The 19651-nt window shown below is 41.9% G+C and overlaps 1 protein-coding gene across 2 annotated transcripts in view; it reads left to right on the forward strand.

The window, feature by feature from the left end:
• VWA8 (von Willebrand factor A domain containing 8) overlaps positions 1 to 19651 on the forward strand; it is a 670166-nt gene that overhangs the window by 234543 nt on the left and 415972 nt on the right. For both annotated transcript variants that reach the window (XM_073580317.1, XM_073580318.1), the window contains exons 14-17: positions 3382 to 3542; positions 10290 to 10403; positions 13371 to 13539; positions 15325 to 15402. In XM_073580317.1, the coding sequence (XP_073436418.1) occupies positions 3382 to 3542; positions 10290 to 10403; positions 13371 to 13539; positions 15325 to 15402 (522 nt within the window). The remainder of the gene's footprint in view (positions 1 to 3381; positions 3543 to 10289; positions 10404 to 13370; positions 13540 to 15324; positions 15403 to 19651) is intronic.

Here is a 19651-nt window from a genome sequence, read left to right on the forward strand (position 1 = left end):
GGTCAGACCTCCAGGGTCACGGAGGCAGAGAGAAGGGCTGAGCCAGACTGTGCTGAGGACTGGGGTGAGGCGCGCATGCCTCCGGGCTGGTCAGAGAAGCTGACCACGGGGCAGGACGCAGGAGAGCGGGCGCGCGCGCGCCTGTTACAGAGCGCACCGGGAGCGGCGGACAGACTGCGAAGCAGGGCGCAGGGAAGCCGGAGGACGCGCGCCTGCCGCGGGAGCGTGCGGGGAGCGGCGGACGCGCCTGGAAGCCGTGGCCAGCGCGGGACCAGGAACGGGAGCAGAGGCAGGAGCCGCGAACGCGAAGGAGGCGGCGGGCACGGGAGCCGCGGTAAGCATGACAGTTTATTTGTGAAAATATCTGAATTTTGGCGAAAACTTCAAAAATGTCTCAATTTTTAAACTTTTCACTTGTTTGCCCTTAAACCATAGAGTTATGTCACACAAAATAATTAATAAATAACATTTCCCATATATCAACTTTATATCTGCATCGTTTTTCTCAATTTTACAACAAAATTTCCAAAATCAATTTTTGTAGGTACCATGTTACATTTGAAGGGACTTTAAGGGGCCTATGTGATAGAAAATACCCAAAAGTGGAAGGCAAAAATGAACATTTTACTTTTTCCTCAGAAATGTTGATTTAGCCCCAAATTTTTTATTTTCACAAGAGTAACAGGAAAAAATGGAGCATACAATTTGTTGGGCAATTTTTTCTGAGTATGCCTATACGCCATATGTGGTGGAAAACGACTGCTTGGGTGCACGGCAGGGCTCGGAGGGGAAGGAGCGCCGTTTGACTTTTAGGCTACTTTCACATTAGCGTCTTTTAGCGCTGCGCTTCGTGCGCAATAGAGATGCATGCAAAAAAGCATCATGCGTCCCATAGACTATAATGTGATTTAAAGCGTGCGCATGCGTATTTTTGGCACAGGTTGGACGGACCAAAAATGCAACAAGTTGCGTCTGGCGCGCCTAGGAGCACACTACAAAGCAATGCATGCTCAAGAAAATGCATACAAACGCATGCAAGCGCTAATGTGAAACCAGGCTTACAGCACGAAATTGTCTAGAATAGAAAGCGGATGCCATGTCACTTTTGCAGAGCCCCTGATATGCCTAAAACCGTGGAAACAGCCCACATGTGACCCCATTTTTGAAGCTACACCTCTCAAGGAATGAATTTAGGGGTTTATTGAGCATTTTTTAAGCTTTAGGTGATTCACTGAATTTTATAACATTAGACTGAGTAAATGGAAAATTCCCATTTTCTTTCCACTAAAATGTTGATTTGGTATATGTTGTAATTGTTAATTTTTTTCTGCTGAATGAAAATCATCTGATTTAACAAAAAAATGTTGACTCGGCAGCAAGTTTTTAATTTTAAAAAGGGATAATAGGAGAAAATGAACTGTACAATTTTTTACGCAATTACTCCTGAGTACACCAATACTTCATATGTGGTCAAAAACTACTTTTAAGGCACAACGTAACGCTCAGTTGGGAAGAAGTGCCATATTGAAGTTCAGACTTAGCAGGAATGGTTTGAGGATGCCATGTCACATTGGCAGAGCCTCTGAGGTGAGAGAACCCCCCCTCCCCCCATAAGTGGCCTAATTTTACAAACTACACCACCCATGATTTCATCTAGGGGTGCAGTGAGCTTGTTGACACAACATTTGCCTCACAGAATTTTATACCATCGTTTTATGAAGGAAAAAAATTACATTTTTACTACTGAAATATTGTTTTAGCCCCAAATATTGATTTTTATAATAAGGAAATTGCAAAAAATGTGCAATTTCTCCTAAGTGTGCCTACATGTAATCAGGAGCTACTTTATAGGCACAGTGGAAAGCTCAGAAGGGAAAGAGTGCAATATTATAGTCAGATTTTAATGTTATGGTTTGAAGGTGTCATTACCCACTGGAAGAGCTCCTGAGGTGCCAGACCAACAGAACTCTCCCCCACCCCCGTTAATGACATACTTTACAAACTACAACTCTCAATGAATTCATCTAAAGGTGCAGTGATTATATTGACACCATGGGTGTGTCACAAAATTTTATACCTTAGGGCAGTGAAAAAAATAATTTTGTTTTAGCCCCAGTTTTTACTTTTTCACATGGGGAAATGGGTGAAAATGGCCTAAAAATTTGTCTCACAATTTCTGCTGAATGTCAACTCTTTAACAAGCCTTGTTACATGACTTAGCCTAAGTCATGTAGCAATGCTTGTTAAAGAGTCGATATTGACTTTTAGGATTGCTACTTCCGATAGGTGGCACTAGAGTTCTAGTCTTCCTCCTCTCTGAAGAGACAATTTGCATATTTCCCAGAGGAGCATTGCGGCTTTAAGTCTCCTCATCTCGGCATGCTTAGCATGTCATTCTCCGCAAGGAGAAATTATACTTCTTGAATATCGGTCAGACGCCTCTCACACAGCCAAACCAGATCTCACGCTTTGCACTGACGAGGGGCAGTACCCCGAAACACAGTGTCTGCAAATTGAGATTCTGGCTTGGCTTTTATCCTAAGTCATGTAGCAAGGCTTGTTAAAGAGTCGACATTGACTTTTAGGATTGCTACTTCCAGTAGGTGGCACTAGAGTTCTATTCCTCTTCCTCTCTGAAGAGACAATTTGCATAGTTCCCTAGGATGTAATTCATCTGGGCCAGGAGATTGAAATCCATTTACATGAGCTAAGTGTTCCCTCAACATCTCTCTGTTTATAGATAGTGTGGATTCTTTTATTCCTTTGATAGCACAGCGAAGATGAGTTGATGATACATTTGATTTGTTAGAGAATACAGTTTCAAAATAGAAATGTAAAAGTTTGTGGCCCTATCAACATCATTTTTTGACTATTTCACTCTTTTCATCCTGTAAAAATCCTGTAGTATTTTTGACTTTTCTTTTGCTTTTAGCATACCCCCCCCAAATATTTTTTTGTTTTTGGTCTCCCTTGCAAGCCTCACTTCATTACTGGCTTTAGCTCTTCTAACGCTTGCCCTGCATTCCCTGCAGACATCATTATATCCTTTAAATATCTCCCCCTCTTTATATTTAATACAGATTTCTTTTTTCCTTTTTATCAAGTATTTAGGTTCTGTGTATATCCATCCTGGTCTCTTTAAATGCTTCTTATTCCTTCTTTTCAGTATTGTTACTGATTGTGCTATGGTACAAGAACTATAAGAACTATACTATAATTACTATAAGAACTATACTACATTTCTATTTGGAGGTATTTGCTAATGTTATTTTTATTATTGCACCTACTACATGTTCGGATAGGATCTTGGAGATGAGAATATCCTTTTAGTTCTCATTATGACAATTTTTCCATTAACTGCTTGTGAATTCATTTGTGCAGGACATGACAGCCAGAGATTTGCTACAGCAGAGGCACACATTGCCAAATGGAGACACTGCCTGGAGACGGTCTCCTCTTGTCATGGCTGCATTAGAAGGAAAACTTGTCATTCTTGATGGTATCCATCGTGTTAACCCTGGAACACTAGCTATTCTTCAAAGGTTGGTAGCCACAGATTCTGTTCATTATCTCAGAATACGCAAGAGTTATAAAAAATGTATGAATCAAAAGCTCTAAGACATACATAAAGCAGGTCGTCAGCGGTCAGACAACTCTATTACTAGATTTGTCAAGTCTCTATCTGAAGGCACCATGAAAAAGAGAAACGCTGAGTTATAGGATATATGTATTTAATGATCTGATTCAGAAGTATTCTCATAAAAAAGGGTTTTTTAAGTATTCCTCCTGCCCACACAGTGCAAAAATGAATGGGTATACATGAAGAACTGAGCTGTCAGCCATTCCGTGTGGGCGGCTGAATCAGGACTCACCTTTGAATCCTGTGTACCTCCAAGCTCAGGGTTTTCCCTTTCATCCTGTGTTGTCCTGAAATAGTGTAGTTACGGAAATCTTTAGGCAGCACATTACCAGTTATTATACGTAGTGCTTGATTGGGAGCTTTCTCTCGATCCACACTAAAACCAGTACTGGTGTCACCATTGTTTCTGACCAGTTTGCCATCAATGTTTTTCGAGTATGGCAAAAGAAATTGCAAAGCTTTTGCTATACTTTGCAATTTTAAACCCGTACATCATACGAATGACACACGGCTGCCATCAGTGTGCGCTACCTATTTTCACTAACTGTAAAACTAAAGGTATTATTTACAGGGCCCAATGTGATTGTGAAATGACCTATATTGGGAAAACGATCCGAGAATTCAGAAGACGTATTGGTGAGCATTTGGGGGATATTCGTAACCAGAGGGATACCCCCATTGCTAGACATGTAAATGGCACTCATGGAGGGGATACTGGCACCATCCGCTTTATGGGTATTGATAAACTCAAGATACCTCCACGGGGAGGCGATTTTGATAAAATGTTGCTACAAAGGGAAACAAGGTGGATTTTTCTTTTGAATACATGCCATCCCCTTGGTTTGAATAAGCAGTTAAATTTTGGCTGCTTTCTATAATATATTCCTTTTCTCAACTGCTCGGTGGATCTTTTGGTCTGCTGAAAATCCTAGTACAATGTGGAAAGTTTGCTCCGGGCCCTGCGAGCTATAGAGTCAGCCTAAAAAACAGGATTGCTTAATTATCATATATGAAGGGAGATTATCTCTCCTGTATCTTTTTGACACTCCTTTCTGTTTTACTGTACGTCCGGGGCTAAACTTGAAAATAAGAGTCTACACAAGGACAATTCTGAAGGGAGTGTATGTCAACCAATGAATCATGTACTGATGTGGAGTTCCTCTGGAGATACTAAGTGTACATTCTGTATACCTACTCATCATTATATATTTTTTTCTGATATTTTGGCCCCTCTTGTCGATTCGCCCAGATAATTGGTTCACAAATTCTATTGATTCTTGAGTATAATTTATAATTATACTCGGTGGATATTGAAAAATCTTCCATCCCCAGTCATGTAATTGATAACGCATTATAATATTTATAGGATGGTATTTTTCACCCTGTTCATTTTGGACTTTTAAATATAAGATCAGTGCAAATGATATACACAATTTGCGTGAATATCCCTGACTGCCTGACATCTCTTTAATGGGATTGCAGTGCTTTCCTTCCAAAGTCATTCATTTAGTGGGCCGTTTATGCTTAGAGTATCGGAGAGACTTGCTGCATTTATTGCCCTAGGACACCATTCACACTCTGATTGCATTAAATGCGATTTTGGTAGTTATGTGCACAGTGGCAGTCCTGTGTTTTGGAACATAGGAGGAAGCTGCATTAACCTTTTCATGATACCATTCACACTTTGGATGCATGAAATATGATATTGGAAACAATGGGTAATATGGCCGTCTCCCTGCATGCATCCTGCAGTTTGGAAAACAGGTTAATATCGGTAGCAGCTGATGGAATGCAGGGGGCTAATATCAGTAGCAGCTGTATTTATCGCACTAGGGCACCATTCACACTCTGATTGCATTCAATGTGATTTTGGTAGTTATGTGCACAGTGGCAGTCCTATATTTTGGAACATAGGAGGCTGCATTAACCTGTTTATGATACCATTCAGACTTTGGACGCATGAAATAGGATATTGGAAACAATGGGTAATATGGCCGTCTCCCTGCATGCATCCTGCAGTTTGGAAAACAGGTTAATATCGGTAGCAGTTGATGGAATGCAGGGGGTTAATATCAGTAGCAGCCGTATTTATTGCCCTAGGACGCTATTCACACTCTGATCGCATTAAATGAGATTCTGGTAATTATGTGCACTGTGGCAGTTTCTGTTTCACGCATCCTGTATTTTGGAATATACAGTTGTGGCCAAAAGTATTGACACCCCTGCAATTCTGTCAGATAATACTCAGTTTCTTCCTGAAAATGATTGCAAACACAAATTCTTTGTGGTATTATTATCTTCATTTAATTTGTCTTAAATGAAAAAAACACAAAAAGAATTGTCCTAAAGCCAAATTGGATATAATTCCACACCAAACATAAAAAAAAGGGTGGACAAAAGTATTGGCACTGCGAAAAAAAATGTGATGCTTCTCTAATGTGTAATTAACAGCACCTGTAACTTACCTGTGGCACCTAACAGGTGTTGGCAATAACTAAATCACACTTGCAGCCAGTTGACATGGATTAAAGTTGACTCAACCTCTGTCCTGTGTCCTTGTGTGTACCACATTGAGCATGGAGAAAAGAAAGACCAAAGAACTGTCTGAGGACTTGAGAAACCAAATTGTGAGGAAGCATGAGCAATCTCAAGGCTACAGGTCCATCTCCAAAGACCAGAATGTTCCTGTATCTACCGTGCGCAGTGTCATCAAGAAGTTTAAAGCCCATGGCACTGTGGCTAACCTCCCTAGATGTGGACGGAAAAGAAAAATTTGCAAGAGATTTCAACGCAAGATTGTGCGGATGTTGCATAAAGAACCTCGACTAACATCCAAACAAGTTCAAGCTGCCCTGCAGTCCAAGGGTACAACAGTGTCAACCCGTACTATCCGTCGGTGTCTGAATGAAAAGGCACTGTATGGTAGGAGACCCAGGAAGACCCCACTTCTTACCCCGAGACATAAAAAAGCCAGGCTGGAGTTTGCCAAAACTTACCTGAAAAAGCCTAAAACGTTTTGGAAGAATGTTCTCTGGTTAGATGAGACAAAAGTAGAGCTTTTTAGGCAAAGGCATCAACATAGAGTTTACAGGAGAAAAAAAGAGGCATTCAAAGAAAAGAACACGGTCCCTACAGTCAAACATGGCGGAGGTTCCTTGATGTTTTGGGGTTGCTTTGCTGCCTCTGGCACTGGACTGCTTGACCAAGTGCATGGCATTATGAAGTCTCAAGACTACCAATAAATTTTGCAGCATAATGTAGGGCCCAGTGTGAGAAAGCTGGGTCTCCCTCAGAGGTCATGGGTCTTCCAGCAGGACAATGACCCAAAACACACTTCAAAAAGCACTAGAAAATGGTTTGAGAGAAAGCACTGGAGACTTCTAAGGTGGCCAGCAATGAGTCCAGACCTGAATCCCATAGAACACCTGTGGAGAGATCTAAAAATGGCAGTTTGGAGAAGGCACCCTTCAAATATCAGGGACCTGGAGCAGTTTGCCAAATGGTCTAAAATTCCAGCAGAGCATTGTAAGAAACTCATTGATGGTTACCGGAAGCGGTTGGTTGCAGTTATTTTGGCTAAAGGTTGTGCAACCAAGTATTAGGCTGAGGGTGCCAATACTTTTGTCTGGCCCATTTTTGGAGTTTTGTGTGAAATGATCAATGTTTTGTTTTTTGCTTCATTCTCTTTTGTGTTTTTTAATTTAAGACAAGTTAAATGAAGATAATAATACCAAAGAATTTGTGTTTGCAATCATTTTCAGGAAGAAACTGAGTATTATTATCTGACATAATTGCAGGGGTGTCAATACTTTTGGCCACAACTGTAGGAGGAGGCTGCATTAACCTTTTTATGAGACCATTCACACTTTGGACGGCTGAAATATGATATTAGAAACAATGGGGAATATGGCCATTTCTTTGCATGCATGCATGCGTCCTGTATTTTGGAAAACAGGAGGTTAATATCCGTAGCAGCTAATGGAATGCAGGGGGTTGATATCAGTAGGAGCCGTATTTATTGCCCTAGGACACCATTCACATTCTGATCGCATTAAATGCGATTCTGGTAATTATGTGCACTGTGGCAGTTTGTTTCACGCGTCCTGTATTTTGGAATATAGGAAGAGGCTGCATTAACTTGTTTATGATACCATTCACACTTTGGACACATGAAATATGAATAGGTAATATGGCCGTTTCCTTGCATGTGTCCTGCATTTTGGAAAACAGGAGGTTAATATCGGTAGCAGCTGATGGAATGCAGAGGGTTAATATCAGTAGCAGTTTGTGATCTGATGTCAGGCGCTGGGGTGGAGCATACCAATAATGGAGTTTTTATCAAGAGTCCATGTGCTTTCCCCTCCAGGACTCCACTTGGTAGTGACAGGGACAGTCACACTAGTTTGTTAGGCACCTCGCCACTGCAGGGCCTGTGGACTTAACGGACAACGCTATTTCTATATATCCATTCCTACTGCTTTATATCTATTTGACTCGCCTGATGAATCCCCACCATTGGGGAAGAAAAGCGTAGGGAACTTCTGTCTATTTTTCCCCTTATCAGTGGGGGTGTCCACTACAGGATCCACTTGGGGCCTGTCCTTGTTAGGACAAGAGTAACGCTGGGGCACGACAGGGAGTGTAGGGGAATACTCTACATTAACACTGGTTTTCCCATGTCTCGGCTCCCCATGAGTGGATCGTCTCTCCAGCAGGATACGCCCTGATGCTGGAATGCTATATCTAATACCAATGGTGAGACCAAACCATTTTTTATTGAGCACTGGTTCACATGAGCACTTTTTTGTAATGTTTTTGTGTGTTATGTCCTTTTAATGGTTCATTAAAGGTTTAATTGACTTTATGTGGGATACTCTCTAGGCTATGTGCAATATTTATCCCCTGAGGGTTTTTTGGAATAGTGTCACAAAGCTCACACTATAGCTGAGTGCACTATTTTACACAAACACACAGACATGTATTGGCCCTTGTCTTCCATGCTGCCGGTAAAAACGAGCATGTCTCCGTGTGGTTTATACAGACACATGGTCCATGTAAAAAAACAGACTTGTGCACAGCAGCATAGGTTATAATGGGTATGCAAAACAGAGAGAGTCACCATAAATATACAATAGATATACCTGTAGTCATGCTGCCGCCTGGTTGTGTGGGCCCGTGACGCACCCCGACGCGAGTTTCACTGCCTCTGCAGTTTCATCAGGTGAGAACCTACTTTGGATCTTCTGTATTGAGAGCCACCTCATCTGCTCCACACTCACCAGATCCCTCTCTGTCATGATGACCATTTTTCTCCACACCATGGACCATTGACCATCTACCCTCCTTGTTCGCACCTTTGGGGTGGCCCCACAAAGGCATCCCTTTAGAAATAGATAAAAGGAGTCTACAAGCCCTCTGACCTCTTTCCATGTGACTATGGTGTCCTACAAAAGGGCTGTACATTTAACCAAATGAGGAAGATTTGCTACCTTTGCATGTAACAGTGCCATCAAATCCCTTGGTGATGCCACCAATTCAGTGTTTGAGTAATAGGTAGTAGCATCTTGTGTCCAGTCAATGACCTGTCTGAAAAAACGTCTGATGATTTTTTAAAAGAAGAAAATATGTAAGCCCATTATAGCACAATAAAATTACAATTGTTTACCTATGTCGTTCCCTACCAACCCTGCGGCTCCTTCGGTGGTCCCTGTCAGTCCTGCAGCAATGACATCATTGTAATCGATGGGGATGAGTAGCAGGGGATTGAGGCCATGTTCACACATTGTGGCCACAGATTGATTTTTTGCCCCTTTTTGTAAGTAAAATTGCCAGGATAAAGGTTTTGCCACATTTTTAATGAAATTGCTGCACACTCATGTGATCACAGCTTGAATGTGGAAGTGATTCTTATTTCATTTTAACACCATTTGCTGCTTTTTAAAATATGTCGCACAACCCTCTTAGCTATCAAAATGTGATGCCCACATCGATGGCCGAACATGTAGATGGTCTCCGCTTGAGGCTTGTAGAAGAATGATGTTACATTCGGTTTTTGCAATATTTATAACATTTTAAGTCTTTATGTAATATTTATAAAAGGTTATTGAAGCAGCATTAATAGCTCATGTTCAGAAACGTTAAGTAGGCTGGAATTTAAAATACTCCCTGTGTTAATGGTGAGCATGGATGGGGTTATGGTTAATGATTTATTCAAATGGGAATAAAGAAAATTCACTTTGCCTGGCTGACTGCTGTGTTCTCTTGATGGCCATCTGTGTGCAAGCCCTGGGAGCACTGTATGGAAAAGGCATAGTATGACAAAACTGTTCATCGGAAAAGCATCCAAGTAAATAAAGTAGGATAGAAAGTTAACCTTCATCTTCAGTTCCTTTAATGAGAGGCTTTTATAGGAACTGATGTAAGGTAATATGTAGTATTAAACACACATTTGTCTAAGTTTTTTTTTTATATTAGAATATACTAGTAGAATACCCATATTGTTTGTAGACTTATTTTAATATGTGATATTAATAAAATTAAGAATCAATGTACAATCCCCAGTTAATCGGAGGGCTGGCTATGTAGTCTTCTCAACACAACCAAAGTGAGCTTATTTTGTGAAATCATCTACCTTGTCTTGTGGTTATAGGTTAATCCACGACAGAGAGTTGACTCTTTATGATGGTACGAGGCTACTTAGAGGAGATCGATATCAGTTTTTAAAGAATGAGTTACAGCTGTCAGATGCAGAGCTCCAAGAAAGGTAAATTACACATTTGTGCACCAATCAACCATTACATAGCACCACCTACTTAATATTCTGTAGGTCTTGCTTATGTCACAAAAACAGCTTTGAACTTTGAAATATGTCCTCTATGAGACCTTTGAAGTCATCCTTTGACATGTTTTCTGTCCTATAATTTGCAGTAGTTAGGTCTTGGATCAGACTTTGTTTTCCAGCAGTTCACACAGATCGGATTGTGATCTGGAAAGTTTTGAAGTCAAGTCAACACCTTGACTCTTTGTCATGTTCCACAAACCATCCATGAATAAATTTCGCCATCTTGCAGGGAACATTATCCTAAAACAGGCCACTGCCATTAGTGAATATTTTTCAATGAAGGGATGTTCTCGGTCTGTACCATGTTAAGGCAGTAAGTGTCAAAGTAACATCCACACGAATGTAAGGAACAAAGGTCTCCCAGCAGAGTCCAGTGTATTTACCCCTGCCTTCTTCCCATAATGTATCCTGGTGCTACCACTGCCTCTTGTGAGCATCAAACATGTACCAGGCCATCCACATGTTGTAAAAGAAAATGATCTGATGTAGTAAGTACATTGTGGTGGACAGTGTGACAACGTGGGTACTTTAACAGGTTTGCAGCTATGAAACCCAATTATCCAGTAATATGGCATTTCTTTTATCAAAAAGTATGGGAGTCCCTAAAGACTGATTTTCACCACCTTCCCCCCCTTCTCCAGTCAAAAAGTGATCTTACTGATATTCGACTTTGAGATCTTTAAACCCATTTAATACATATTTTGTCAATATTAAAAAATAATACATTCAAGACATAGAAAATGACAGCATTTGCGTGGGTTTTTAAGCTTTGAAATCTAATTAAAGCCGCTAGTGCGAGATATATGTTACTCGAAAACTTTTAGGAATCAAATCTAGAAATGAATGTGGAAAGTAAATAGAAGCAAAAGTTGCCAGCACTCTTTATCAGTCTTTTGTAATAAGATAAGATAATCCTTTAATCGTCCCACCATGGGGAAATTCAGAGCATTACAGCAGCAAGGCAGGAACAAGTACAGATGCATAAAGGCATTACATTGACAGTAGGTAGGTACATATCGAAAAAAAAAAAGATATAACCGGACTATCACAACTTTGGATCTATCAGTTCACTGTTTGGGTCGTTCTCCGTTTTGGACAGTGCTGGTTATACAGCCTAACTGCAGCAGGAAGGAAGGACTTTCAATAGCGCTCCCTCTCACATTTATAATGAAGTAGCCGGTCACTGACAGTACTGCACATCTTTGTCACGGTCTCATGCATGGGATGGGAATCATTCTGCACCATGTAGCTCACCTTGGCCAGTATCCTCCTGTCGCCTACTTCCTGAACTGGATCAAGGGGGCATCCCAGGACAGAGCTGGCCCTTCTAATCAGTTTGTCCAGCCTATTCCTGTCCCTGGTTGATATGCCACTACCCCAGCACGCCACACCAAAGAAGATGACTGATGCCACAACAGAGTTGAAGAAGGATGCAAGGAGTGCCCCCCTAACTCCGAAGGCTCTCAGCCTTCAGAGCAAATAAAGCCTACTGTGGCCCTTCCTGTACACTGCATCCAAGTGATGGGCCCAGTCAAGCTTATTATTGAGGATCACACCAAGGTACTTATAGGTGTCGAGTATCTCAATGTCATTTCCCTGAATGTTCACCACTACTGGTGGATTTTTTCCCTTGCGAAAGTCCACCACCAATTCCTTGGTCTTCCCGGAATTAATCCTAAGGTGGTTCCTCTGACACCACTCCACAAAAGCTTGGTTAGTATCTCTGTACTCTCTTTCATCTCCTCCTGTGATGAGGCCTACTATTGCAGAGTCATCAGAATACTTCTGCAAGTAGCAGCTAGATGAGTTGCACTTAAAATCCGCAGTGTACAGTGTGAAGAGAAAAAAGGTGCAAGAACTGTACCTTGAGGTGCCCCTGTATTGCAGATCACCGTGTCTGACACACTGTCCCGAACCTTTACAAACTGAGGTTGGTTCGTGAGGTAGTTAAGGATCCAGGTCGAGAGATGGAGGTCCACGCCAGCAAGGCCCAACTTGTCTCTCAGTAGACCTGGCTGTATGGTAATAAATGCACTAGAGAAATCGAAGAACATTACTCTCACAGTGTTCCCAGGTTTCTCCAGGTGAGAGAGAGTCCTATCTAGAAGGTGGATAATGGCATCATCCACACCAATGCCCGGTCTGTAGGCAAACTGGAGAGGGTCCATATCCGAGCTCACTAGAGGACGGAGATGTGTGAGAACCAATCTCTCTAGTACCTTCATCAGGTGTGATGTCAATGCTACAGGTCTATAGTCATTAAGGCCTTTCGGATAAGGTTTCTTCGGAACTGGTACCACACAAGATAATTTTGACAGTTGTGGTACTATACCTATTAAGGTACCTATGTATAAACCTAATAAGGGTGAGAGGCAGAGCTGATCCAAAGAATGGGGCTAAATCTTATTGTCCTACTGCAGATGTACATATGAGGGAGGCTCCTACTCCAGTCAGTAGTATTACAACCAGACACAGTGCAGTGAGATGGGACATGGCTGATCTTCTGGCCTGGAGCAGCACAGTGGCTTAGTGGTTAGCACTGTAGCCTTGCATTGCTGCTTGAGTGGGTTTCCTCTGTGGACTCTCGTTTCCTCTCACGCTCCAATGACATACTGGTGAAGAATTTAGATTGTGAGCCCCAATGGGGAAAGTGATGATAAAGTCTGTAAAGTGTTGCAGAAGATTGTGATTTCTCAAAGTAAGAAGCAACAACAGCAATTTTATATCTTTCTTGTTCTTGTAACAGAATGTTTGTGTTTTTTCGTACAGTTGAAATAAATTGAGATCAGTTTTGACTAAGTCACTAATGCATTATAAAACAATGCTGCCTATACCACTGGAGACAAGTACTAAAAGAATTGTAATAACTGGTTCTTTTCCTCTCTGCAGGTCCATCTTTCCCATACACCCTTCTTTTAGAATAATTGCCTTGGCAGAACCACCGATTATTGGCAGTAACGCTCAGCAGTGGTTGGGTCCAGAGCTCCTCACCATGTTTCTGTATCACAATGTTAAGCCATCCACCAGACAAGAGGAAGTTCAGATAATGAGGGAGACGGTACGGAAATCTGTGATCTTCAGATTTTTTCTTTTCAAGTGTGCTAATTACGCAGTAAAATAATTCCAGTTGTCAGTTTTAGTCAATGCTGAGGTCCTGGAGTCACTGCTTAATGAGCTTTCTGCTGTGATTTACAGTACAGGCTCACAAATTCTATCAGAACTGCAGCAAGTGACTTTTAATTAGATCTTGTATCGACTAAATTCTTCAATTAAAAACTTTTCAAAGGGTTTTCGCAATCGCCACTTTTATTGGATGAAATAATTGTTCCAATAAGGCATATTTACAAGGGGGGTTGTCTTTATGAGACTTTGAGGGGCAGAAACGTAACCAGGATCACCACAGTTAATAGTTATGTCAAGATGGAAAGTTGTCCATATACATTAGCCTAAAATGAATTAATTTAACAATGAAGTATTGCTCTAGCTGACGGATGGCGCACTGCCACCATGTAGAACAAATTTGTTTGTAAATTTTTTGTCCCGTAGTTAAACAAAAAATGTTTTGTCAATAAACAAAGTTAACCCTTTCCTCACATAGGATCTACATGTACAGCCTACATCAGGTGCGGGAGTATGGAGCGGGCTCAGGAGCTGACCCTCTCCAGACAGGGCTGGCGCTTGCTGCGTTATACAGTTGGCAACTGCCTCTAACAGCAGTGACCAGAGCTAGATCCCATCACAGCTATTTAACCATTTAGATGCAGCTCTCAATCTCTGACAGCCACCCCTCACGTGTCACAATTGTGGAATGCTGATGCACATATATAACCTAGCCATTAGATAGTTAATTTCACTATTATACTATATACATCTATTAGATGCACCAATTATGACACTTTGCCAATATCTTCCCACTTGCCCAGTAGCGGTAACAAGTGGGATAATATTCGTAGAGTTGATGTCACCTCTGTGTTGTCTGGTGACATCGAGCCCATGGATAGGAGAGTCGTCTATAAGACAAATATCTATTACTAATCCTATAGTTGTATGGTAAATAAACACACAGCCAGAATAAAGTCTTTTATTTAAAATCAAAACAAAACACACTTTTCCATTTTTATTTAAAATAACACAGTTATACTCACCTAACACCCATTACATTGACGCCATTGTCTCCTGCAATAAAACAAAAATAAAAAAACAATATCCCTCACCTATCCGAAGTTCTGTCTCACGCCGTAATCCATGTCTGGGGATAGTTTTCAACCTGGATGGTGCCAAAATGCGACCGTTCAGTCTGAGAACCACTGATGAATGAGCTGCTGGGAACGCAGCATCAGTGAGCAGCAGTGACATCATTGAGGTTACCGTGGGTCACTGAGGCTGCATTCGCAGCTGGGCAGAACTGTGGTGACTTCAGCACCGTGAGGCAAAGTCATTGAGTTTACCGCAGTTCAGCTCAAAGAGTTCACTGCGGATCAAAGAACTGTGGTGAACTCATATTCTTGATCTAAAATTATGTGGGTCATCAGAGGATGGTATCTGGTCTTATGAGTGAAGTTTTGCTATGAATCTAAACTTTTTTTGTGGCTTTCCCTCAGTTACTCTGTTTTCTAACTTAGTGTTAGAGTGTTTCCATATAGAGATTGTCTATACTCTTTGTGCATTGCTTTTTGGTTAAGTTATTTAGATTGTCGGCTTCATTGTGAAAACAATGTGAATTGTGACCCACCTTCCATGTATTGGACTACATTGAATTTTAGTGGGAAATAACAATTACTGTACTCAAATAGTGATTATATATTTATATTTTGTTGACCATTCTGTATTGCTTTATTTCAAGGTACCAAATGTCCCAAATGAAGCTGTTGATCAATTGTTGACATTAACACACAAGCTCCGTGATACAAAGGACCCCACGGTAAGATCCGAAATACACAGTACCACATTGTCGTCTTATATTAACAAAAAAAGGAAAAAAAAAAGTTTTACCAAAAATTTTTTTATTTTAGTAAAGTATTTATAACATTTTTTTTAGCTGTGACCTTAACTGCCAGAACAACAATGTGGATCTATTATTTTAATCACATTGAGCATTTCATATGAAAATGTAAGAATCGATTTTGTTTCTGACAAAACCCCTTCTCCCAAAATGGTACTAATGAAAACTGCATCTCACCCTGGAATAATGTGCATATGGTTGATATCGGGGACTATTTATTTTGTCTTATGAGCCTAAGAACTTGCAGGAAGCCAGTTTTTAATCTACCTTCCTGTTCTGCCTGGCGCTGATCTCTTCCAGCTCAGAGCATTCACAGACCGCCAAGGATTCTGCGGCATTCGGTGGTGTCTTCTCTACTGCTCCAGTGTTGACAGGGCGAGATTCCTGATGTCATACTTTTTGACAGGTGGCTCCCCACTGCCTAACTGCGGGGAGCCATCTGTCAATCAACATGACATCAGCATGAGGAGCTGCTCTTATTATGTGAGGTCAAGTGAAGTGGCAGAATCGCTTGCAGGAGCGGTTTGTGAGCGCTCTGAGCCGGCATCAGGCAGCTAATCAGCAACTATCTGCCTTTCAGTTCTTAGCCCTATGAGAAAAATATAAAATAGCCCCGAATAACCCCTTTAAGTGTATTTATTGTGCAAAAATAGGAAAATATAAACCAAAAAATTTACATAATTTGTTTTGTTGCATTTGCAATGACTTTAATATAATAAATAATCACGTTATTTAAAACCTCACGGTAAAAAAAAAACAAAAAAACTTAATTGCTGTTTTTGTTCATGTAGTTCCAAGTTAGGGAATAAAATGCCATTTTAACCTCAAAATAAAATCATCAACTCATACTGCAGAAAAAACATGCCCTACACAGATTCATTGATCGAAAAATACAAAGCTGTGGCTCTTCGGACATGGTGACACTTAAAACAAGTGACTTGTTTTTTTGTTTTTTTTTCTAAGAGTAGGTCCACTCAATGTACCCGCTGTTTATTTTTTGTTGTTACAGTTTTCCAAAATTGTTGCAGGTGCCACATGTGTGCCCACTAATGATGAGCGAGCGTGCTCATATATCATGTTATCCCAGCATGCTCGGGTGTTATCGGAGTATCTTGGTCTTGATCGAATAATATTGTTGAGTCGTCACAGCTGTTAGGGAGCCGCAGCACATTGAAGGGTTGCCTGTTTTACGGCAATCCCCGCAGAAAAAAAAGAATCATTTAGTTGGCTACAACAATGGAAGAATTAACAAATTGTGACTTGTGGAACATAACAGTGATAAAATGGCAAAAATAAAGCTGGATGCTATGTGGTGGAAAGGAATGTCCCCTTTTAGAAAATTTTGGTCTCTGGACTCAGTTTGTTATTAAAAAAACATACGGCATGTTCCTCACCACTCCTTGGGTCAAGTGCTGAGTCTTTACCGCTGCTCAGGGCTGCCACTAGGAATTTCGGGGCCCCATACTGGCAAAATTTTCAGGGCCCCCTTGAGACTCCGCCCAGGCTCCACCCTAGCGTCGCCTCCACCCCCCACCGCTCTCTCTTGGAAAAACTCCACTTCTCATCAATCACACATTAACAGTTCCCATCACCAGATCACACACACAGCCAGCAGCTTTTATTTTGACCAAAAGATTTTTTTAATCTGCCACGATGACAAGGTAGACTTTTTTGGCCGGGCCTTACTCTACTCTAACCTATTAAACATTTGTTAAAATATGCAATACAATTTAGGCATATTTTTATTTATTTTTCAATTTTTAAAATGACCAATAACACCACATACAAGGGACAAATACAACCACACCATGAATAGACACCATATTATCACCACATAGTGACCTATAATACCATCTACAAGGAACAAATACCGCCACACCATGTCCAGACTACATATTACTATCAGGATCCTGTCAGCGCCGGCGGACTGCCGCGGCTGAGCAGGGTCACTTACCCAAACTATGGGTGGGCCCGGGGTCCGAAACTGCAGGGAAAGATCTGAGAACAGGACCTGCGACACTAAAGGTAGTAAAGAGTACAAGGACCTACGATCATGTGACCACAGGGGCTTGGCTTAGTGTCCTGCTGCAGTAGATGACTGTAGTATTCTATTACAGGAATCCTGGAGTAAGGATTAGGGGAACTCAGGTCAGACAAGCGGGGGGGTCATACACCGAGAGGGCAGCGTGGTACCAGAAGAGCAAGCAGAGAATAGTCAGAACGTAAGCAACGAGTCATACTCAGAGATGGCAACGCAGTACAAAAGGAACAGGCAGAACTCATAACAGGGACAGAACCGGGTCAAAACCAAACAAGCATAAAGTATCACAGTCACAAAGCACACCAGGGTCACAAACACTCGGCCAAGGATCTGAATATAAGCGACGAGGAATGAGTCCACAATGAGGCTATAAAAAGCCTCCCAGAATCTGAGTGAGGCCATCCACATTAACCTCTGAACTACCTAATCCCATGAACTAAGCAGATCATGACAGTACCTCCCTCTCAACGGGGGGCCTCCGGACCCCCAGGTTTCCCAGGATGCCGAGCATGGAATGCACGAATCAGACGGTCAGCGTGTACCGATCTGGCTGATACCCATGACCGATCCTCCGGACCATACCCCCTCCAATGCACCAGATATTGCAGAGACCCCTGAACCCGCCTTGAGTCCACAATATGTTGCACTTCAAACTCCATATGCCCATCAACCAAGACTGGCGAAGGACCGGCGTCTGCATCCTCCGTCACAGAGCCCAAAGGTTTAAGTAAGGACCTATGAAACACATTATGGAGTTTTAAAGAGGGGGGAAGACAAAGGCGATAGGCTACTGGATTTACCACCTCAGTGATTTCATAGGGGCCAATAAATTTAGGTCCAAGTTTGGCGGAAGGCAATCGAAGGCTTATGTTCCGCGTGGAAAGCCAAACCTTATCCCCAAACCGCAACATCTGAGCAGAGTCCCGTTTTTTAACCGCAAAACGTTTATATTTTTCCTGAGCCCTAGAAATATTTAGTCGACCTTAGCCCAAAGATCCCTGAGATGATTGATCCCATCCTCTGCCCCCAGGCAACCAGAATCCATACGTGAGAATTTGCCAAAATGAGGGTTTATCCCCATAATTAACAAAAAATGGTGACCTACCGGTAGACTGGTTTACCCGATTGTTGAAGGCGAACTCTGCCAACGGTAAGGCATCAGACCAGTCGCTTTACAGGGTAGAAGTCAAAAACCGCAGGATCTGTTCAAGCGACTGGTTGGTGCGTTCAGTTTGCCCGTTGCTTTCTGGATGATACGCTGAGGAAAATGACAAAGATATCCCTAGTTTTTTGCAAAATGCCCGCCAAAACTTAGACACAAATTGAGTCCCTCTATCAGATACAATATTCATAGGCACACCGTGCAAACGTACCACCTGGGAAAGGAAAAGTCTAGAGAGAGTCTCTGCTGATGGTAACTTTGCCATGGGTACAAAATGTACTAATTTAGAAAATCTATCCACGATTACCCAAATAACAGTATTTCCACTGGACGATGGTAAATTGGTAATGAAGTCCATGGACAAATGAGTCCATGGTCTTCCCGGAATTGGTAAAGACACCAATTCCCCGGCCGGCCGGCAATGAGAGCTCTTAGAACGGGCACATATTCCACATGCAGCGACATGTTTCTTAACATCCGAAGCCATTAGGGGCCACCAAAAAACTCATGCCACTGCTGCCCGTGTGGCCGCAATACCCATATGAGCACTCAACTTCGAATCATGGAACTCCCACAGGAATTTGGTGCGCAAATGCTGCGGAACAAATAATTTGTCTTCAGGTTTGCACCTTGATGCTGAAGATTGAGCCCCCACAATCTCCCGCTCCAATTCCGATGACACTTCGGCAACCACGATACTGGGTTGAAGAATGGGGGACGGCGGATCAGGGGCGGACAATGGTTCAAAACTACGTGCTAAAGCATCAGCCTTCACGTTTTTTGACCCTGGACGAAAAGTGATAGAGGACTGAAATCTGGAAAAAAAAAGTGACCAGCGGGCTTGCCTGGGAGTCAGTCTCTTAGCAGATTTGATATATTCTAAATTTTTATGGTCCGTGATAACAGTAATAGGGTGGGCCGCTCCCTCCAAAAAATGCCTCCATTCTTCGAACGCCAATTTAATG

The sequence above is a fragment of the Dendrobates tinctorius genome, unplaced genomic scaffold (genome assembly GCF_039654945.1).
Source record: "Dendrobates tinctorius isolate UK_male_01 unplaced genomic scaffold, ASM3965494v1 ptg000064l, whole genome shotgun sequence".
Classification (NCBI taxonomy): domain Eukaryota; kingdom Metazoa; phylum Chordata; class Amphibia; order Anura; family Dendrobatidae; genus Dendrobates; species Dendrobates tinctorius.